The sequence below is a fragment of the Solea senegalensis genome, linkage group LG21 (assembly GCF_019176455.1).
Source record: "Solea senegalensis isolate Sse05_10M linkage group LG21, IFAPA_SoseM_1, whole genome shotgun sequence".
Taxonomy (NCBI): Eukaryota; Metazoa; Chordata; class Actinopteri; order Pleuronectiformes; family Soleidae; genus Solea; species Solea senegalensis.
This window is the reverse complement of record NC_058040.1, coordinates 7,530,960-7,554,382: the sequence shown is the minus strand read 5'-3', so window position 1 is coordinate 7,554,382 and position 23,423 is coordinate 7,530,960. Positions and strand designations below refer to the sequence as shown.

General features: G+C 40.9%; 1 protein-coding gene across 1 annotated transcript in view; it reads right to left on the bottom strand.

Annotated features, from left to right (window-relative positions):
• The window catches only part of pcsk5a (proprotein convertase subtilisin/kexin type 5a), a 31,272-nt gene extending 15,300 nt beyond the window's left edge, over window positions 1-15,972 (bottom strand). Inside the window, exons 1-23 of the mRNA XM_044012906.1 lie at window positions 15,735-15,972; window positions 13,969-14,073; window positions 12,730-12,780; window positions 12,622-12,681; window positions 12,330-12,473; window positions 11,950-12,026; window positions 11,576-11,664; window positions 11,307-11,479; window positions 11,003-11,209; window positions 10,639-10,739; window positions 10,417-10,520; window positions 9,409-9,529; window positions 8,593-8,781; window positions 6,848-6,984; window positions 6,584-6,706; window positions 4,285-4,387; window positions 3,863-4,053; window positions 3,216-3,300; window positions 2,639-2,742; window positions 2,348-2,486; window positions 2,005-2,120; window positions 1,579-1,681; window positions 591-727 (exon numbers count right to left, since the gene is read on the bottom strand). Of these exons, the coding sequence (XP_043868841.1) occupies window positions 591-727; window positions 1,579-1,681; window positions 2,005-2,120; window positions 2,348-2,486; window positions 2,639-2,742; window positions 3,216-3,300; window positions 3,863-4,053; window positions 4,285-4,387; window positions 6,584-6,706; window positions 6,848-6,984; window positions 8,593-8,781; window positions 9,409-9,529; window positions 10,417-10,520; window positions 10,639-10,739; window positions 11,003-11,209; window positions 11,307-11,479; window positions 11,576-11,664; window positions 11,950-12,026; window positions 12,330-12,473; window positions 12,622-12,681; window positions 12,730-12,780; window positions 13,969-14,073; window positions 15,735-15,926 (2,851 nt within the window). The 5' untranslated portion in view covers window positions 15,927-15,972. The remainder of the gene's footprint in view (window positions 1-590; window positions 728-1,578; window positions 1,682-2,004; window positions 2,121-2,347; window positions 2,487-2,638; window positions 2,743-3,215; window positions 3,301-3,862; window positions 4,054-4,284; window positions 4,388-6,583; window positions 6,707-6,847; window positions 6,985-8,592; window positions 8,782-9,408; window positions 9,530-10,416; window positions 10,521-10,638; window positions 10,740-11,002; window positions 11,210-11,306; window positions 11,480-11,575; window positions 11,665-11,949; window positions 12,027-12,329; window positions 12,474-12,621; window positions 12,682-12,729; window positions 12,781-13,968; window positions 14,074-15,734) is intronic.
• Between the last annotated feature and the right edge of the window lie 7,451 nt (window positions 15,973-23,423).

Genomic DNA, 23,423 nt, shown 5'->3' with positions numbered 1-23,423 from the left:
GTTAGAAAAGTACACGAAGTACATGACTCAACAAAACGTAACAATAGTCTTTCATCAATTTCAAGATGATTTCATGCAGAAGGTTACATTATTTTTTATCTTTAAGCTACATAAATGACAATAAAGTCACTCTTTTAAGCTATAAAACTCATGAACAAGAGCTTTGTTATTAGTTTAGTCTATTTTATTAAAAACTAAGTGACTTGAGTAGATACAATATGTGGAATTCTAGGCTGATTATGATTAACCCTTCAACACCGAGCGTATCACTGACGACCACATTAGCCTAGTTTGTGCTACTGGAAAAATTCCAACGGTTTCTGAAAGCTGAGAAGTTGCACGTCAAAGCCAATGTAGATATTACAGTCATTTCACTTGTGCTGTTTTAGGAAGGTGGTGAATCAGTGTCTTTGTCGAGGAGAGAGTGGGAAGAACACCTGTACATAGTTTCCATTTTTTGGCCTGTAGAAATCTATGAACTGTGCCCTTAAAGTAAATTCTATGCTATCATTTTATGCTGTTATTTTTTTTCTGGTCTTTCTCTGTCTCGCTCTCTCTCACACACACACACACAGATTTACTACCCTCACCCATGTCACAGCTGGTGCAGCTGGTCAGCCCTGCATCCACACAGGTGGCACAGGTGTGGTCACACAGGTGACAACGGCTGCCTGACTGGAACTTGCCCTTGGGGCACTCCTCCACGCACACGCCCTCATCCATGACCCTGCAACAAAAGAAATAAGCTCAGTATGAATTCTATCTGTGCATATCAGTTGAACTATAGTGGCATCTCAGCATGTCACTATAACCTAACCCTCGACAGTTATGTTTTATTTATGCATTGTTAATTGTTTTCATTTTTTGTGACGAGTTTATGACTTATTCATACACTCAGCTCTAAGTAGGAAGCTTTTCTATATATTCATTTATTTATTTATTTTTTTAACATAAATAATTGAGGAGAATGTCAGGCTTCTTTAAGAGGCGTGTACATTTTTATTTTTACTATCAACAATCTGTAAATAATTTACCATTGTAACTTCTGTCATATATATGTATATATATATCAACTGTATGTATAAATATTTTTTTGTTTTTGTTTTGTTAAAAACGTAAAAAAAAAAGAGAGTTTCTCAATATGTTCTTAGCCAAGGATAAAAACTAAATATTACAAGGACCCTCCTCATGTATTTCCCTCACTGTAGTTTTAGGTCATCTATAAATTATTTTAGATCAAAACAATTAAAACTCATCTCTGTCCAGAGCATGCAGTTTGCGTTTTTAAATAAAAAGCTTACTAATCACTTTTGGGTCATCATATTCCTTGATCCACTTGGGAAGGGGCGAAATAAAGGGAGGAGTTCTCTGTTGGTCAAAATCTGGAGTCTCACCATTAGATGCCATTATTCTTACACACTGGACCTTTAAGTAGTTTAGCAAGTGAACCTGCCTGAATAAGTGGCTGTGGAGTGTTTATATAGATCAGGATTATTTCAATGGATGAATCTTCAAACTTTGGGTGTTTTTTTTTGTTCCTTTTTCCTTAGAGAAAATGTAGGCTATGATCCAACTCACCATGAAGACACGCAGCTGATGCAGTCCTCGCTCTGTGGCCCTGTGCACTTCAGACATGTTGCATCACACGCATGGCACTTCCCGTCAGTGTCCTGGTACTCTCCTGACACACAAACACTGACTCTGAACAACATGGCTGAGGCACCGAAGTGGTCTTAATGTCAGATGCCACAGCATGGAAGCCACATACACACCATGCTATTTGTTTTTTTCTTTAAATGAACACTACTGATGTACAGTTGAATCACATTATTTACAACATATACACTCACACTACAAACATATAAATACACACAAAAAAGTCTTTGTACTCCTCCTGTACTTTTCCCTTGTATATAATTAGTATTTCCCAGTTTAAAAAGCAAAGATTTAATGTCATAAACATAATTTTTTGTAGGACGAGGATGATTAGGATGGATGACTGACCATCTGTGCACACAGTGTTAACAACACACACTCCTTCCTGCAGGCTGTGACCACTGGAGCAACTGCTGCAGTTCCTGTGGCTCGGCCCCACACAGGTCAGACAGCTGGCATCACACCTGAGGAGAGCAGCAGAGAGAGAGAGTAAAAACATGCTCACACACACACACATACTGACAACAAACAAAAACTACATCTATACAGACACATGACAACAAACAGCAGAATGAAAACAAGTGCACACACACACGCACACACACACACACACAAGCCAACGACCAGAATAAGGCCTGCCATCAGCAGATAAACAAACCACCCACAACTGAATACACACCAGTGAACTCACCTCCTACATATCCTGTGCCCATCAGCTATATCTGGGTTTGGCTCTGTGGCGTAGAAGCTAGCACTGCAGGAGGACACACACCTCCACTCCTCCAGTAAGTAGCCTTCAGCACAATCGCTGCAAGACTCAGCACCTGCACCTGATGCCACATGAGCCAGAAACAAACAAAAAAAAGGTCTCAAATGGAGAAAGGACACACAATTATAGCTGGGGGGAAAAAAAGAGTCATATCCTGTGTATTTTAATGACATGAATAGATGTTTTAATAGAGTTCATAAGCTCAGCTCTCACCTGCACAGGTAGCGCAGGCCTTATGACAGGGCTTGCATGCACCTTCCAGCTTGTCATGGTAGAATCCAGCCGCGCAGCTCTGCTGGCACCGATTACCCTGCAGACTGGAGAGGGCGGGGAGAGTACGTGCCAGCCATGACACACACACACACACACGCACACACACACACACACACAAACACATACAATCATGTGACACCATACTAATGACTCATTGCTTTCAGACTGCAGGCCCAGTTTTCCAACCCACAGCACATCACTACCAGTTCTTGGTGGACTGAGTCAGTGAACACTGTATCCAAGAAACCTCCAATTCAACAATACGGCAAATTTGTTACGGACATTTTGTTCTTTTCCTTTGATGATACGACAAAAATGGAAATCAGGGCAGTGTGTAGAAAGGAAAGAATGACACACACAGTTTTGAATAGGGCTTAAAAAAACAACAGCAGCAACTGTAAGCTATTCTTATTGTTATGATGCTGCAGAGGGAGTGTGTTAAGAGTGAACGGGTATTGGCAGTGGTTGCGAGGGAAGGAGCATCTCATTCAAACTTCCCTCAGAGGGTTGGCTTCACCTTGTGTCTGGGCTGCATTCTGTGCAGATGCTGTAGGAGGAACACTTCAGGCACTTTTCACTGCACTTCCTGCACATGTTTGCATCTGTGGGGAAATTAAAACAGTACACACATCAGCGTGATGAATCAATCTTGTTTACACAGCCCCACACTCCTCTATCCAAACAGCTGAAACCTTTGCCGAAAGGATTCACTCGAGGATAGTCCTTGTGTCATGTTAAACACACAGTGTGTAATTTCTGCCTCTGGTGGTCTATAATTCAAAAACAATAACAAAAGAGCTAGTTTAATGACACTGGAAAGCAGATTGAGATCATGGGAACTGTCGTCTTGTTGCCTCCTTTGGTCCCACCGTGTGTTTGTGTCTCACAGAGAGAACTTAAGCATCAGAACGTGCAGGAAAGGGCAATAAATAGTTGTGATCCATTAGAGACAAATAAACACAATAAATGACAAAACAAAAGACAACACACTAGCTAACAGGTACTGAATAGTTATTTCCTCACTTGCCCCAGGAGTTATAGCAGAGATGGTTAAGCAGAAAAGAAATGGTCCATTTCCTTGAATAGAAACACATAATTTCTACGGATTTAAATGGTGTTGGAAATGCTTTGCTAAAGTAAGTTCACTGCGAAACAAACACCAACCATGGTCAAGGTAGTAGTTATCTCCACAGAGGGCTGTGCAGGTGTTGGCCTCCTCAGTCATGTGGTGGCCAGGTTGACAGGAAGTGCACTGATCGCTGCGGCTGCCAGTGCAGCTCTCGCAAGACGAGTAGCACCTCTTACAGCGCCGGCGGTCACCCCAGAATCCCCTGGGACACTCCGGTACGCATACTCTGTTGGACAGAAATGGACCAAAGCAGACAAAGGACAAAAACAATGAGTGCATAAATAATTGTGAGCAAAGAAAAGTTAGTTAGAATCATAACGGGAAAATATGCTAATTTATGCAAAGTTTTTGCAGTATACTGTAAAAATCCAGATGCTTTTGCATTAACAGCAAAAGGGCACGCGGTATACGCTGCTTTCTGGATCAACGAGCTGTGAGTGTGGACACGCCAACCAACCTTGTGCTGTTCTTGAACTTGAGAAAAAAGTGTGAGCATGTGACACACTGCTGCGGGCCGGGCCCCTCACAACCATCGTCACTGCATTCTGGGTCGCAGGGTCCTGTCAGGACACAATACTCACAAAGTCAATGTGTCATCATGGCAACAACAGAGTGGATATTCAGACTACTCATTCTGATCTATATTCACGTCTAAAGTTCTCTGTCAATGAAAAAAATGACCTGATTAAGACATAGGGTTGTACATTTTGACTCTTAACACAAGTATGTTACATTTAAATGCGTCCTACTCCCTGCGTCCAGGGTTATACCGCCACCTGATGGTGAAGTGGGATACTACAGGACCCTGACGCACGAGTATACCAGGGTCCGCGATATGCGAGGTGTGCTTCGGCTTATTATTCTTTGACAAACAATGTTACATCATTTCTGTTTATAAAGACCAAACAGAAACAGAATAATATTAACAACGACAACAGAAATCACCAGAAGTTACACACTACAGCTTTAAAGCTTTTGTCCGAGAAGGAAAACTGTAGTAGGAGTCAGGAAAAGGTGAGTAGTTTGCAACACTTGAACCCTTGAAGTCATCAAAGCTCTGCCCTAAACCCACAAGAGTACACATTGCATGAGGTGATGAACTGCACAGGTCGGCAAGTCAGGGAGTAAGTGACAGGTGTGTCAGTCAATCATTCTGTTTCCTTTTCACTTTTATGTCCCAGACAACTTTATTTATTGTCGGCTATAAAAACCAGTGACGTGCGGTGAGGTTCATGGCTGGTGTCGCACTGACTCATTCAGAGTCACATTTACAAATGTATGAACCCAAAAAAGCTTATTCACCATTCTGCACGGTGACTCCTGGTTATGTTTCATATCTCATCAGCATTCTTTGCACACACACGGGTAAGGTACATATTTGGATAAGAAAGAATGTTACATTTATAGCAGCAAGAGAGGGAGAGAGAGAGAGAGAGAGAGAGAGGGGGGACATTTAATCTGCACCCTCCAAGAACAGCAGCACCTGTTGGGCTCACATGCGCCCCCTTCAGTGCAATAAGGTACTGCCTGCCTCACCTTGTGCCTTTTCACTGCAGGTTTATGTCCGATCAGCAAGACTAAATATGTCAGACACGTTCATTAAAGATAATAGCCGGACAGTGTATAATAACTGTGTCTGCAAACATTACATGTTGCATGTGTCCCTTGTATTTAGACAGGAAATGTGCAAATTCAGGGATTTTCACTATAAAAATGACAAAGAAAATTTGGAATGATCCAAAAAAATGTATTGCATCAAAAGGTGACTAATTTATTTTACGTTATCATTATTTTATGTTATTATTATTATATTAGAACTACAAGGCATACTTTCTCTGGAATAAGATCTGGGCTGCAAAAGGAGGACTTTTGTAGTGGATTTAATTTAAATTTTAGTATTATGAAAGGTCAAACATGCCCTCTTAATCAACAGCAGACATGTAGTGCTGTTGCTGCAGCGGTTTGCTGTTATTTCGTGCATCATGATTTGCGTGGTCTATCAAACTCTCATGAACTCAAACGCTAGGAGTCAACGCTGGAGTTTCTGCCTTTGCCTCATTGAGCATTCTGCATTTTGTCTTCGGAGCAAACTTTAAATTTGTCCGACCGTGGACTGATGAGCATCCACACTCTTTGCGTTTACTTTATAACCCTTTAGCTTTATGCAAATCAACAATTCTTGATTATCTTCTGAGACCTCTCTCTTGCCGTGTTTTACATCAGCAGAGGCTCCTTGTGAATAACAATATGTTTTCAAGTCAAAGTTGCAGTACCGCACACCTCCAATCAGGTTTCTTTGATTGAGCTGCAGATTTGCTTTTGTCGATGTCATTAGTCATGGGACTCACATATAAATATATATATAATATTTATTTTTTATCAACGCTGTTAATATTTGAATTTCCATGTCATTCTTTTTCCAAATTGAACACATCTTTCAGTCGGTTTCAGTTTAGTGCAGATTGTGTTTCTTCCATTTTACAACTTAGATGGAGATGAAACGATTATATAAACAGTACATTGTTGCATTTGTAACCATTTATCAGGCTGCAACCTCAAATTACTTTTATTGTACATGTAATTACTATTTAATACAGTTGTGTCTATCAATGCATGTGCTTAATAATTTATAGTCTGCATCACTCATAATTAAAATTCAAGAAAGCGTTTTTTTATGAATGCAAATCATTGCCTGACTATAGACATACTGTATATTTGCATTAAAGTGGTCACTGTGTGACACGTCTGTGACTCACCGCTGTATTCTTCAGTGAGGTCACTTTTCGACAGCTTCTCAGCTGATCGGGCTCGCTGACGATGCACAGAGTACGGCTGCTCTGCGGTGCCATAAATCACCAAGGACCACTCCTTTAGCCTCCCTGAGAAAAGGCAGAGAAACACAGAGAGAGAGAGAGAGCGATAAGAGGTCAGTCCCGTGAGGCCTGGACTGTATTTTAGCTGCTGTTCTAGTTGAAATTCAGTGTTTGTTTCACACTGAGGTGTAACAAAGAGGACCAGACCTAGTTCAGCGTTGTCTCTTTGCTGAGAGGGAGTGTCCTTGATTTTCAGAACCCACTTCCCCGCTGACCGCTCCCCCCAGCAATGGGTCGTCATCAGCTCCCAGTTCTGAAATCCCTCTGTGGAGTCGTCGAGGGGCCTGAAGCGGCAACACATTACATATAATCATGACGCTCCAACCATCAATGTTACAACTGCATGTACCACCGCTGCTACATCCAAGACTACTAGTAGCTGATGAAAGAATACAGCAATGGACCACAAGAGCAGTGGGGTGTTTTATTTATTTATTTTTCGAATAAAAAGTCCTGCACTTTTAGCTCATCATGTACAGCACTGCGATCTGGATTGACTGTGCTTAACATGTACGTCACTGTGTGTACATTATACCGTGTTGTGTTTATATGTTAATCGTGTTACATCAGCCTCCCTCGGGACTACAGATGGAAATTAGCAAATGGCCACAATCTGGCACATTTACGTGTGATTTCTTTCACTAATGTGTAGTGCTATTATTTTGAAATAAAATAAAAAATAACATTCTTTATAGCAGATGGATGGTTGTGAATTCCACACTGACATTATGACTGTAAAAATGTCTTGTTTTTTCGATGATATTTGCAGCATTTACTCATCCGGCAGATATAGAGAAACATGGAGCCATGTTCACGCTGACTCTCTCCTCCAAATTAAGAGGGAAATTTCCGACTCTGTCACTGCTTAACACTTCTTTTTTTTCCATCTGTTTGTTGCTAACTGTTATTGTTTGATGTTTCATGCAGAACAGTATCAGGCACAGTGGGTTTTAATAGATTTTTTGCAAAAACAAAAGCCTGTTGTTGCAGGAAATATGGGTAGTGATGGCAGTGAGTTTCAGGTTAAAAGACCAAAACAATGGTAACAATGGTAACAATAACATGATCCTGAGCAATTAAGAGAAATTACACAGTCAAGCTTAATCTCCATCATTTATTTAGGAGCCAGATATTTGCTGTGGTGGTACGGTATGTGGACATTGTCGAGTTGCAGGTTTTGACTCTCCTTCCTCTTTGATAAACCTTTGATTTACCCTCTGATTAAAGCCGGCTTTTGACCACAGCTTTGCTGTGATACAGTTATAATCTGTTGAAAACTGCTTTTTTATTTTTACATTTTCTATAGCCAAGGTGAAGCACCCTCCGCTCTAGTAAAAGTGATGTCTAATGTTTTGTGTGTGCACCATTGCCTTGCATTACCTATCAATGTATATCCTTAGCTTGAACTCAACAGAGGGCAATGACAGCAACTAATAAAGAATTGCCTTTATCATGAATTAAAAAAAGAACTATACTAAGTGGACTACTTGACCATATGCACGTAGCTACTTTGCACCACTGGGCTTCAGATGTACTTTAATTAACTCTCCACATTTTTGTTGCACTTATAACGAATTGTGCTGCACACTTTTGCGTTGTGGGCTTTGCTGAAAGTAAGACACTTCTACATGTAGCAGAAAATTGCCTAAAATCAATTACACTGACACAGATACCAGTTCCGCTGAAACACAATGTGAGCACAGCTCGTGCAATTTTCCAATAGTGTGTGCCAAAATCCACACTTTATCCTCCGTATGCAACAAGGTGCCTAAGTGGAGGATTTTTCACTGTGCAGTGGCTCTAAATGGAAATGACACTCATCGATCACTAAACATAGAAAATGTGTGGCGGGGTAAATATTTGAGTCTGGATGAAGCATTGCTCTTAGTTACCTGTTAGCAAGCAGCTGGGACACAGTGCCCGAAGGTGACGTGAGTGTAATAGAAAGGTCGCCACGGCGACTGTGAGTGATGGTAACACGCACGACAACATGCTCCACATAAACAACACGCTGCTGGGGTTTGGCCGAGCAGCCTGTCGTCCCATAAACAGACGTCAGCACTGAGCCCGGATGAATAGATCTGTCATGAGATGGAGAAAACATACAAAGAGATGAAAACATTGTGAGCAACGGAGATAAAAGGGGGGGCGGGAAAACAAGAGACACAAGGAGAGGTTGAGTAAATGAAATGACACCCCCATTAAAGGGTGTGAGGATAGAATGTGAGCGACAGACAGAAGCATGTGTGTGATAACAGTGGAGGATTGGAGGGAAGCAGCTCTACTCACACACAACGTTCAGAGAACGTTCCCTTAAGGTTCTCCTAAGGTTAATCACAACCAAACCAAGAACTAACTTTGAGAGAATGTTCCCTGAGGGTTAGGTAAGAGCCCAACGTTCGCTAAATGTTGAGGGACCCAAAAACTGAAAGGTTCCCCTGCGGTTGCCCCGTGGTATCCACACAACGTTCCTGTTTGGTTGTTTGTTTATTTTATTTTTCATTATCATTATTACTGTTATTAATATTTAAATTGTTATTTATCTTACTTTTTGCTGAAAAGAATTTTATATCAAGGAGTATTTATTTAGGTTGTGACAAAAACAACCACAGGAGAACCTGGGACCACTTTAGGGAACGTTCCCTCAACTAAAAGGTTAAAATTGTTAGCTGAAGCAGAGATCGCTTGAAGAGCAGCTGGTGAGATACCTGCTCTGTTGGACGGGAGCCTCCTTCACACACTCGTGCTGTGGAGGAACTTGTTTCCATCGCTCGGCCTCCCTCACCATGCTCTCAGCGTCCAGCAGACCAAAGCCATACAAGTGGCTCACTGACCCCCACACACACACATAGACACACATGTGGCAGATTAGCTGGGGCATAAAAGGCACTGTAGCTTTAAAAGACTCCACACACTCCTGAGACTTTGTAGGCGTTTATCACTGTTCTGCTCACAGTATCTCATTAGTTTGGTGCTCACTGTTTTATAGTCTCTCCCTAAAAAATATGCTTATTAAGCTACCTCTGCTCATCGCTTCCATTATACAGTAGGTTTTGAGATGATTGCAACAATTCACGATATAATGCATGAGCAAGAGCAAGATTGTACACAATATAACGTATAGTGTGAAGTATACGTCCCATTTCTGTAAAACCTTTTTTTTTTTTTTGACTGGATAAACCAGACATTCCCAAGTGATACGTGAAAATGAATCACGACACAGTTTATTTCATCTTTGAGCACTTTGGGGTGACTGGTGCCAATCCCAGCTGGCATAGGGCGAACAACACGGTTTATGTTGTATAAAAATATACAGATAAATTAGAGCTGCAGTGTATCGTGCGTTTGTCGCTGTTATTTTGTCTCTGTTTGGTCTTTGTGAACAGAAATGATGTGACATTATTTGTATGCCGTGTCTTTCATCTGAAAACAGGCTCTGTCAAACCAAACCAGAACTGATAGTTCTGATGGTTTCGTGAATGTGTGTCTTTCTCCCATCAAACTACTGAATGATCTGTTTTTTTGAGCAGCAGGATTTACTTTGCATGGCAGCTTCTTTGTGTTTGCAGTCGCACAACAAGCTGTTTGCAGCCGTCTCACTGTACTAGCGCAGAGAGAAACACGTTTGACCCTATTTCAATGTAATGGACATTTGTTTGTATTTGAAAGTTACAGTTTTAAAAAAAACAATTCGGTGAAAGATCTGACTGGAATACCTGTGAATCCAGCGCCATTCATGTGCCAGTCGGGAGCAACGAGATGATAAGCTTTGGATGTTCTCACAATAATGTGCTGCACATCCCTCCAGGTTAGCAGGGGGCTGAGAAAAGGTCAGACAAAAGAAAAAACCACAACATTATACTGTCGTCACTCCACCAATACATATTCCGATTGAAGTGCCTGCACGTATGGATCTTAGGTGTGAATGAGCTGCTTACTTGGCTTCCAAAGTGAGAGCGATGACACCTGCAGCCATGGAGGAGGAAAATGAAGTCCCTTGTGGAGCCCAGCGACAGCTCTGCCGTGGACCAAGCGTTACCTGTCGAGCACACCGCACCACGTCTGTTTGATATTTCATAACGTTTACCTGCTGATACACAGAGCTGGGCTTCTCACGTTTGTCTATTCTCTGTATGAGCAAAGGTGTTTTTAATGCATTATATCAGTTTGGGACTGAGATGCATTTGGGTTCATGGCAGGATACTAAAAGCTTCCCCTGTGCAATATTTACAAAGGTCTTACGTATACTTAATGACTAAATACGAAAGATTTTCCCTCTGATTTGAAGCAGCTTCTCCTCACCATCCCCTCTCCTTCTCCGCCAGTGTAAGCCGTGGCCAGTATGGAGGTGCACTGCTCCAGGTGACCTGGCTGCCGTCCACGCCAAGTGCTGCTGCTGATGGAGATGGTGTAGATGCTGTTGCTGTAGCCGTCACAGGAGCAGTGGTCACCTTTTCGCCCTCCGTTCCCTGAAGCCCAGACAAAAACAGAGCCCCTTCCATGTCGGCCCTGAGATTCATTCAGGGAGCAGAGAGAGGACACAGGTAAGGACACAGATATACACTAACACACACAGCCAACAAGTCTTTCTCTTTTTCTCGCTCACTGATTTAATGCCGTTCTGTAAAGCAATTTGAGACAGAGGCCCGGGTCCCTCTAACGTGACACCATCATCTACTGGACCCCAGCTAGCTAAGTATATATGAATATACTCAGGTTTGAAGCTCAGTGACTGGGCCTCGGTGATGTCCGTCACGTCTCCATCCAGCATACGGACGCCTACAGGTTAACGAGGGCAGAAGAGCAAAGAGGTTTGAAACCAAAACTCTGTCCTCAAAATGTCCTTCAGCATTCAAATGCCATGCATGGACTCACCGCCTATCCGTGCATGGAAAGAGACTCCCACCGTGCACTGAGAGTTATTTGAAGCGGCAACAACTATCCCCGCACACTGAGTCCCATGGCTTCAGAGAGAGGAGGAGAACATCAGAACATGAGGTTAGATGCATATGCATGAGGTGAAGACGAGGCTATTTCCGTTACATCAAACCAGTGAGAAGACAGAATTCAGACTGTGGTATTTGCATATTCATATGTGCAAGTAATTACTGGTGGTGGTGGTGGGGTGTGTGCAATAATTAGAATTGTGACTGGAAAAGGAAACAAGGTAGCAGGTGCAAAGATAATAAAATAAAAGATAAGATAAAATGTATTATCTAGATAATAAAAAAAAAGAGAGAAGTGCTCACTAGTTATCAGCAGTGCGTGAATAATGTGGCGACGGATCTCGGTCTTGTCCGTTCACATCATAGCTGGCAAGAGGATCCTGAATTAGATGGATAGTTAGCAGCGGCACATAACAAGATGCCAACGGCTATCAGTCTCCGTTATATCAGGCAAATCACAAAGAGCATTATTCACCAGTCCATTGCAGAGTTAAGTGGATCAGACGTTTAATGTCTATTCCAATTCCTTTTAGCTGGCCTTTCCAAACCTTTGGCCCAAAAGCTCTGCCTCAGCTGCCTGCAATATCTGTCTCAGCTCTGCCCTCTTAGTCTAAGAGCTCTGCCAAATTACTTATGATTAATGTCTCCTTACCGAGAAGGGCGTCCCATCCCGGGGCACTTACGTAATTTGGCTTCAGCTCTGGATGCTCTCTCTCAATGCCATCGTCTAGGACAGACACCACCACACCCTTCCCTGTGTACCCTCTGTCCCAGGCCGCGGCGATGTTCATGTGAGACAGGCAGCCTTTGGACTCATCACTGCAGTGCTGTGGAGCAAACAGTGGGACATCAGACTAAGCCCATGGAAATAAAAGAATAAATCAGGATCTATTTTAGACTCTGTCTGTCTGGGTTAACGTGTCTGTGATTCAGGCTTATGTTGGGAAAATAAAAGAAAAAAGAAATCTGACTCACTATGTACCACAGGCTGCTCCACACTGGGTCATTGAAGTGCAGAGAGTGGCTGCTGATGGACTGAGCATGGGCAGCAGGAAGACCTTTCGGTTTCATGTCTGCCAAGACAGAGTTCCGCTTTGCTCTTTTCTGCACTACCTGCTGTTGGAGCCATTCCACCTTAAAAAGAAACATACAGCCTATTTAACAGTCAAGATTGTCAGTCACTGAGGTCATGGTTATCAAAGAAGCATTGAATTAAAGGTTACTGAACTTGTAAGTGTTCAAAGCTCTTTCCCCTCTCACCCAAGATGCTTCTCTGCATCTGTATGAAGTATTTAATCTCCACCACGCACAGGTTAAACGTCAAGTGTCGACAACCAAGGCCAGTTGCCGCTGATTCAACCTTTTTCATGGGCATAGAATACTTTATAGTTATGGATCACAGAGAATTTCTGTATTGGAAATACCCAGATGATGACTTCCTTGACTGACCTTTCATTTTTTTTGCCAGCAGCAGAGTTAAAAACCATTGTGATAAATGTAGGCGTAATGGAAATGTGGTACAAAGAGGAAAACTAATTTACTAGAGTAATCATTAAGATCAAATGTTGTTTTTTTTTGTATCTGTAGTGTCAGCCTGTTATGTGTTTTTTATGGAAAGGCTTTATCCAACTATTATGATCCTTACATAATAGTTGGATAAAGCCATAGTTCCACAGATGATTGGCGAGTTAATGCGCACCATCCGCTCAGGGAGAACAATTTTACCTTGGCAAACCCTTTGGTCATTTACCACCGGCTCTGCTGTTCCTTTGCGTTTTGGAAACATCATTTCTTTTGCGATGTAAGGAGGTGAAATATAGCTGATATTTGTTGCTTCCAATTGGTCTGACTATAAAGCTGACTACATTATAAATACACGTTTTATTAGACAGTTTAACAACAGCGCTGCCTCGGTGCACTCTGGGGTTTTAATACTGTATGTGTGCCTATATCTCTACATTTCATTTATAATATGTAAAAATAAATCACGCTGTAACGTTGCTGCTTCGTCAAACCAAGCATCCTGAAACATTTCCAGTGTAGCACACACATTCCTCCTGAAATTCAAGTTCATGTCACTCTCTCTATCTCACACTCTCTCCTGTTTGAACTTTGTCCGATGAGCAATTACCATCTAAATGGAGGTGTGTGATAATGGACATTTTAATCCATCATGTGACAGGACTGTGTGTTTTTGTGTAGGAGGGGCCAACACATGAACATGCATGTGTTCACGTGTCTGTGTCTGGACAAAGGGTGGGGGACATGCAGCTGATTAATAATCCAGCAGAGTCTTCCAATCCTCATATCCCGTTACTATACCTTAGTCTCCCTGGCAACGCTGGCAGTCACCTCTTTGTTGGACACAGTGGACCGATTGGCTGTCTCGCGGTGGCGAAAACTGTAATACGTCTTCAGGTTGCCAATCTGGTGAAACAGACATGAAATCCTCTAAATGAATTTGTGGTTGTGTGAAGGACAGCTGCTCTCCCTGCTCTGTCACTGGGCTAAATGTTGTTTCAATTATTCACCTGCCTTTGGTGTCTTTCACTGAGGTGGCTACCTAACACCTGTGATAGATTTTCAGGCAAAGGCAACCTGAGCCACATGACTTAAGCCACACTGCTGCTTATCTACCATATGTTTGTGTGTCTTAAACAGTTTGTGCTTTTTATTTGTATTTTTTTAATAGACCAATATAAAGTACATTCAATGTACATGCAGTATATACAATGTCCTTCACTCACTTTATGTCCCTTCCAATACCTACCGTATTAGTTTATCAATTGTAGGCTATAGTAAAAACATGCTGGTTCAAAATAAGGGCCTCTGTAAAGCAGACCAGGTGTAACCCTCAATCCAGAATAAACCCGGGGTTAAAGGCCCATGATAGATTATCCCCCGGGTATATTATGGCCTATAGGCCACTTTAACCCCGGAGTATAAATTAGCCTAAGCCAGACTATACCCCTTCTTAGTGGTCATGAAAAACAACAATTCAAGCAATCAGGTGATTATTTTATCTTCAATCTCTGCCAAATTAAAATAATTTCACCTTGGGTTTTACTCACTTTAAAATGTTTTTTGTCTTTTTCAAAGTGGCTCTATGGTTCAAGTCAGCCACAGTGACACACACACACCCAAAGCCTGCAACTTTCATTACGGCACCTCTCCCGAGGGAATACGTGAGCTGAATTTTGTAGGCCTCGGCTCTATTACTTGCTCCATTTTATTTATTTGCTTTATCATTTATTGATTTTTGGTTTTATTTGGTCATTCTGTCGGTGTGAGAGCACTGGGCCCGATTGATTTCTCTTTTTTTATTTCTGCCGCGTACATGAGCGCCAATAAGTGCTCTGAAAAACTTAATTGAAATGGCAGTGATGTTGGTTCTCCAGGCTTTAACAGTTTGGATAATTAATATTATATTGTCGAGGTTGGGGTGATGAAAGGAAGGTTAAGAGATGTGAGGACGAAATGGCATTTCTGGCAGCTTAATAGACTTGTAATGTAGATGAGCAGCTGCTGACTTCTGACATCAAAAGTTCTTCAGGACTCAATTAAAGTAAATCTTCACCATTGGTGGAGAAAACATTCACATAGTTTAACCAAATTTTGCAGTATTTTAGCGATGGTTTCACTTAACCCATACGGTTTGTTTGCTTTATACAATCTTTTAAACAATTTTTATTGTTTTACCACCAAATTATTTAGTGGAAAAGAACAAAATGTAACACATTGTGTAGATATTATGTTTAACACCAAAGAGAAGACAGAGAACTATGACTATACATGCAGCTAACTGACAGAGACGTACATTCAAATGTTATACATAGCACTTAAGTGAGTAAAACATGGTTTACAGTATCTCTCCAGTAGATTATCTGCAGTGGTTATTGTCTTATTTTTGACATTGTCTTCTTGCCTTTGAGTGTCCTGTGTCTCTTATAAATGTGTGTGTAATGAAAAGGGACCACGCATTACAGTGACAGACTGAGAAATTAAGAGCCTTGACAACAATGGGGATCAATAATGCAAATGCTGGCTGTGTCCATGTCTGCTGCTTGTTTGTGTTGCATTACACGTACCTGACCCATATTGATGAATCCATATCTCTCTGCTATGGCGTTCACAGACCCGAGGTCGCCTCTCATCCTTATTGCCCAGTCGTTGGTGAAAATCGTTGCATGACCAAAGTGAAGGAGAAATGCCAAACATAGCGTGAGTGAACGCACCATGTCTGCAGAGGTGAAGAGGCTTCCTGTGTGCAGGTGAGTCATGCGGCGCTCACTCTCTGCTCGTCCTCATGTTTGTCATGGTGCTCCTCTAAAAATGTTTTTTTTTAATTTTTTTTTTTTTTTTTAAATCCTCTGTTGTGGCAGGAGAAGCAGGTGTCGTCAGGTGTTTCCACACAGAAACGGAAGGATCTGTGTCGGCTGAAGTTGTGAAGACGAGACTCTTCTTCACTGGGAACAGGCAGGTGTCCAGTTACTGCTTCAAAATGGGAGCCAGGGATCAGCTGGTGTCCTTTATAAGGCTCCGACCTGTGGGCCGCAAGCCAAAACTACATGTCATTATCAGGAGGTGCAGCCTTAGCTCATATAGTCACTGTACTACACAGACCTACCATAGAAGAAGAGATGGGATACTTATAATACATTATTATCAACAAGAACCTACTAATGTTTGTTTTTATAGGACCACATACTTGTTTAATCCTCTATGCACAAATACATATGTTTATTTAACATTAGAACCAGTGCTGGAAACTAACTTTCTTCAAAAAGTACTGCTCTTAAATACAGTTTGAAGTAAACCACAGTATTTAAAAAGCTGTGGTTACTTTTCAGAAAGGTATTTTACATAAAACACACGATGTGTGACACACAAGGGGAAATTTGTTCTTTTACTACATAATTAAAGTTAGGTAGGGCTGATTCATTAATCATTTGCAAATTTAAATTACATGGTTTTACTTTACTTTAAATTAGATTTTCAATTGGCAAAATTAGTATTTATCTCTATGACACAATGGATATTGAACTTAAAGTTGACTTTAAAACAATTATATCACAATCATGTTTAACAAATCAACTCAACATGACTATTCTAGAAATATATTACATGATGGATTTCAAGTGATTAAATTGCAAAATTATTAATTACATTACATGCCTTTTCTCGCTTCATTTCGACCAACTAACACTTCTTTTTACCTGTGATTCTGTGATAAAGTTCTTTACAGTACTTTTTTAATCAACTCTCACAGAAAGCAGTAGTTGAATTTTTTATGCTGCATTGTTATTTTTTTTCTGGAACAAATAATGTGTGCACACTTGTGTGCATGGAAATTAAAAAAAGAGTCTAAGGATCACTTTATCTTGATTTAATGTCGGAATTTCTTTTCTTTGGTTGTTTGTTTTGTTTAATTGTTTAAATCAGGGAGGAAAACTCTGCACGGAAAGATTTTACATGACTGAGAACAACTTTCTCAGTCATGTAATTGGGTGAACTGACGATGGCAGTGAATGTTCATTTAGTATATTGGCCTTGTGCATGCATAAAGCAGCTTCTTTTTTATTTATTGTGTACCTTTTTTTGGCTGAAAGCCTTTCTTTCTTTCTTTCTTTCTTTCTTTCTTTCTTTCTTTCTTTCTTTCTTTCTTTCTTTCTCTCTTCTTGGCACCACAGTAGCTAGTCAACGTATTGTAAAGCGATGTCCCTACATATAAACATTTACTGCTTTAACTGGGTCAGTCTGGAGTGATCAGGAAAAAAAGCGTATCGTGTTAAATTTTAATGTTCTAATCTCAGATTCTACAACCAGCAGTAGCTTGGATATAAATATATCTGACAGAAAGGTTCTAAATAAAGCTTCATTTACATCGTGGTTAAGAAAGACCGAATTAAACCCATGAGCAAAGTCCGCAAACATATCCAAAGGGTAGTAAACTGCTGGGGGAAAAGTTTGAAAAGTCCTGAGCGTAGGCTAAAAGAGTGACTCAGATGACTATTTGAACTTTGTTTTTGAAATCTAATCAGTGAGTTTGTAAAAAGGACTCATTGGTTTAGTAGCCTTTTAGTGGAGAAATCAATCCTGAGCTGTAAGAGCGAGTGGTACAAACGTAGCCTTCTTAAAAGCAAAGGCAGTCGTACTGTTGAGTTGAGTAAACGAGTGGTGGAACTTTTCTTTCTTTTTTTTTTTACACGACACAGCTATTAGCGCAGAGCAACTTGAGGGGGAAAGTGGCTAATAAGATGAACAAAGTGAAAACTATTGTATGATCTACAAAGCTGGAGGAGCTCCATTCATCTTCTCACATTGTGTCATAACACAGAGGAAGCCGATCTTAACTCAACACCCAGTGCCAGCGTAGCTTATCAAAGCACGTCTCATACGCCGCAGTATCGCGTTACGAGATATGAGGGGAAACGGAGGAGGCTTAGAATACGTGACGCAACATTTCCATTCGATCTTTATTCAGTACTGCAGAGAAATCCTGGCCTGTTTGCATTATACATTATAAATGACTGCATGTAATGTTATTGAAAATAGCATTAATTGATTTCCCAAGAAGGGCTCAGAACATGATGTCCCTGCTTTATGGACCTGGTTAATACAGTAAATTACATACGGTCACTTAACTTTTCCTGCATCTGATGAATCATAAAGATATAAAGATGTAGTGTAAATTTCAGCTATATGAGATGTGAAAATTAAAGAACTATAGGTACATGTTATTCCAGCCCATACATTATGGCATTAGTGGCTGACACTGATCTTCAACTAATGCCACATCAGTAATAACATAAATAATCAGAGATGATTGCTATTATATATGTGGCACTTACAGGGGTTTTTATACTGTATATTGCGCGCACTGTTGGAGGAGCTGCTTCTAATTAAGTGCAGTTTCCGACGTCGGCCTCTTGTCGCTGATTTATTGCTGTGGGAAATAAAAGTCAGCACAACAGCTGATCATGTCTGATAAAGCAGCAGCTGCTCCATTTTGTCAGAGTTATTGCACCGAAACTGCTGAAAAACTGCTTTGGTCTTAACGCTTATACCTGACGTGTTTCCTCAAATGTGAGCAAATTTTGAGAATACTTTATTTCACACTTAACAACACAGGTCCTAATAATAGGCTGTAATTAACCATTAATAAGCCACGTGAGACCTTACAGGATGCTTATGTACATAAAATAAGTTATATTAGTGTTAATAAAAGCGTGATTAAGACTATGATTGCTTTTAAGGCACATCTGAGTCATGTAAGAGCTTAGTACACAACTTATTTACTGGTGCTCCATGGGGAAGAAGCACCCGCTGCAGTGACCGGAGTTGGAGTTTTCCCATGGTCCTTTGCTGCATGTCTACGCCCTTTTATTATGCGCTTATTAAAAGTTAACAATGCTCCATTGCAGCTACACACACACACAATATGTTGTTAGTGTGGTCGTCTGTAAGTGCTGAAAACAAAGGCTACTGTTTAGCACTTAATGTTCTTATAGTGTTTTTATGAACACTAATATAGACTTATTTATATAAGCATCTTATAAGTGGCTTATTAATTGTGAATTACAACTTATTATAAGGACGTTAAAGCTTAACATGAATGGTTCAGTGGATAACAGCTTTTATTAGAAGGATTTATGAACAATGCACTCATCCAGTTTTGTCTTTGCATTAATTCATTGCAAAGCGCTTCAGGAAATCAGAAATCCACTTCAAACAGGGTCCCTCCAAGCTTCACCCTTTGAATCCACCCCCCCGTCTGAATATTTCAGTATTTAAAGTCAAGTTCAATTGTCCATTGTTACCTTTAAATTGTACATTAAAAAGAGCAGGTCATGATGAAATATGTACTCACACTCTTTATCAGCTAATCCTCAACGGGGTAGAAAACAAAACAGCAGAGAAAAAAACAAAACAAAGAAAAAGCACCTCTCGGCAAGGCAGTCACAGGTCTTTGAAGTTATCTAACGTTTCTTCAGAGAAACTGACTTTGATGTTGAGAAAGCTCCTCTCAAACAGTGACACAATCCCCTGAAAATGACTGTCAAGCGTGTTCCCAAGCACACTGACTGCCCTGCAGGCAGCAAAGGCTTGAACTTTTATTTATTCTTAGCTCAATAGGCCTTTCTGTAAACTCACGGTGTTCACTTCAGCACCTTGAATTCTACTGGATGGCATGTCAGGGAAACTTAGTTTGATTCTTTGCCTGACACTTTTTGACCTTGTGAATGGCTGTTTCCTCATTCAGTAACGTCTACATGCACACTTTCAGGGCGCTAAGGCCCGTAGACAGGCGATCGGACAACTTGCTGAGTCAGAGTATACATACGCGTGACTCTGCCTTCGATGGTGGCGCTGTATTTCTCTATAAGCTAGTGTGTATCGAATCAGTTTCCTGTTGACCTTTACGTCACAGAAAAACAAATGGCAACAACGAGATAGACGTCGAGATGGATCGAGCTGTGGTTCAGTATGTTTCGTACCTTAATTAGATTAGAACGATAAAGGCTGTGCTGTGTTGTCCGAGGAAACACTCCTTCTACTTCCGGATCAAAGATTGTGGGGGAAATTTTGGTGCATGCACCAAACGCCAAGTCCGACTCCAGTCTGACTAAGCGTACACATGCAGGAGTAATCGGACTATGAATCGCATTATCCAGGTTTAAGACAAGCCCAAATTTGGTCAGACTGATGTGTTTACATGACATTAAGAAAACCAAATTATTGTCTTATTACTGACTATTATTATTAATTATTGACTATTACATGCATGTTAATAGTCTGACTAAAATCAGACTATTAACATGCATGTAAACAAACCCACTGTTGCACAACCAGGTCATTCTGTAGCTTGGTACTCATACTGTATGGTATGGTTGGATTTGGTGCTTAGCTTAATACTGGAGTCTGGCTTTGGTGCAAGCGTCTGTGGTGGTACAGTATAACTCACAGCACCAGTCAGGGTGTCATTTATTGCTGCAGAATCTGAGATCCCCGGGTGCAGTGGGGACGTCCACAACATGGGTGATTTGGCAGCTGGGGACAGCAAGGGTTGAATATTGTGAGATAATTATCAGGCAAAGGAGGAGAAATAGTCTGTCCTTCCATCACTGCTTGGAGCAGAATTTGAAACGGGATTGATAGAGACTGCTGACAGGAGAGTGGTGGCATCATTACAGCAGGTGATGGAACAAAGGTCTTCCACTGGTGGCATATGTGGAATGGTGGAAAAAAAACAACTTTATTTATAGCACTGTACGATTAGATCTCTAACCTTAATCCTAGCCCTAAATCAAATAAAAGAAACAACAATTAATAAAACAAACTGTTTCATCGAAATAAAACCAGGTAGGTAGACAAAATCAGAAAATGCACTTTGATAAAGCTGTGCCTTTAAACAACACTGAAATGGAGACGCCTTATTTGAAATAGTCTTACCGAAATATACTTTGACCGGGCAGCAGCCTCGGAGACAAAGTCGTGAAGCAGCTCATCATTTTGCAGCTCTCACAGCCACAATAATGGCTGGCTGTTTCACACAGCGGATAAACTGGGAATCTTAAACAGATAAGCGATAAAAGGAACCCAACAGTTGGCAGAGGGAGGCATTTAAAAGACTGAAAGGTAAAAAAGTTTATTGAGAGGTCAAACAAAACCACTACTAGGGATCAAACGGAGCAGATTTCAGGTACACACTCGGAGCTGGCAGTGTGTCAGGCGTAGCTGAGGGTGGCGACAGTTTGATTGTGACAGTAAAAAGCTAAAGGAGTCCTAAATACAGGAATCCCAAAGCTTTTTGATGCCACAATCTTTATCTGTGCCTTGAACATGTTGTCTTTATGTTGCACCTAGACCTACAACTGAAATCTCATTTTGCCTGCGTAGGTAGGAATGTGTTGTTTCAACTGCAAATGAGGAAATTAAATAAAGGCCAGTCTGAGAAATGCATTAGATAAGATAACCAAAACACTGACAAGACTCTCTGAGTGTGTGACTTTGGAACGTTTCAACAACAATAGCAATTATTGGAAATACACATTTCAATTTGAAAGGGAATGTACCAGCATTATGTGTCTTTCACTGGGCAGGCGCCACAGCCACTTTGCAGCATTCTGTTGCAGTAAAAGGGTGACAAGTGCAGATGAACTTTTTTCCCTTGACAAACACTTTTTTCTGCTGGTGTCCTCTGCCTCAGCACATTTGCTGTGTCAAAGAAGAGGCTGAAAAAAAAACTTTTAAACCCACGTCTTCGGTCAGGGGTCGCAAACTCAAATGACCTGGGGGCCAACGAGCATCTCGCCTGGTCATGAGGGGGCCGGTCAGAGTTTGTTAAAAAAAAAACAACAACAGCTGTTCAGTTGGGAGCTGTGGGAGCTTAAAATCACTACACAATATTCATGATAAGCAATAACGATATCCATTAAGTGTTTGTTATGACATGGCACATAGTTCACAATAATAAAAAGAAACAACATTTAACTAAATGTATGATGTAAAAGTAAATGGATTCATAAATGAACTAAATAATATATGGAAAACTGTAAGTAAAACACCAAACAAACTCATTTGCACTACTAGTCAAAGGATTGGACTTGAATGAGGAAGTGTGTCCAATCATTTGACTGGTAGTGTATATAATTCTACGTGAAATGAAATGTAATACATTTATTTTGTGATACATACATTTATATAAATAGCTGTTCTCATTATAACTTGATATAAAGTGCATAATAGTGAGCCTAAAACCCTAACCCTAACTCTTGAGACCTCTTGCTTAGGTGGTTCTGTACAGGACTAGTTCCAAAAGTGAGCTATATGCATTTAGGGCACAAAGGTGGGTGGCTCACATATCCTGAATCATACATATGAGGACTGAAACGCTCATTAAAAACTGATCTCACTTTCTACATCTTGTGTTGATGTCCCTCTAAGCTCCAATTATGTACATTTGGGAAGTTCCTCTGATTTTTTGGGGTTTTTTTTGTCTGAACCTCCTCCAGCATGGATTTGGTCTGGGCCCCTGTTGCACACCATCCCACTCTTTCTTAAAGTCTTCGCTGCGTCTGCCCACTCTGAAGTTTCCTGGAAAGACAGAATGTCCGAAACTAGTTTTCTGTTGACGAATTCAGCACGCTCTTCCTTCCTCGCCGTTGTGTTGAAAGCCGCGGTCTCTTCCAGGTTTTTCAGCGCGTCTTTGTTCCTCTCAGCCTGGTCACAGTGTATCAGTAACAGCAGAGAATTTATTTTCTATTATTTATATATTTATCCATATTTTTAATAGCCCAATCTGCTGCTAGATCACAGCTGACTCAGACGCTTGGCAGGCCGTCTTGACGATGGGTCGCTTTTAATTTATTATTCACTACGCACGTGCACACACGAAAACCAACGGGGTCTCAGTAAAGTGCTGGTGCCTGCCAGCAGAAATGATTCAGCGATGCTTTGGCATCAGGGACACGTATCTCTGGGACTCAACTGGAGGGATAGACACTGTTTTTCCAAAGAGCTTGTGTTGATCATATGACAATGACGTGCATGTGTGCACACATGTGAGAGTATTTTTAATTTAAATCCCTTGGTCAGCATTCAGATCCTTTTTTTTATCTGGCCACTAATGAGATCCCTATCTCAGATCAAAGAAAATACTTATTTTTGAAGTATAATTGCAACTTTGGGGCTTGTTTATCAGCACCAGTACAAAGAAAAGACAGTTTATGTTGCATCATTTATTGTGCTAGCTTTCAAATATTACTTTCTGGACG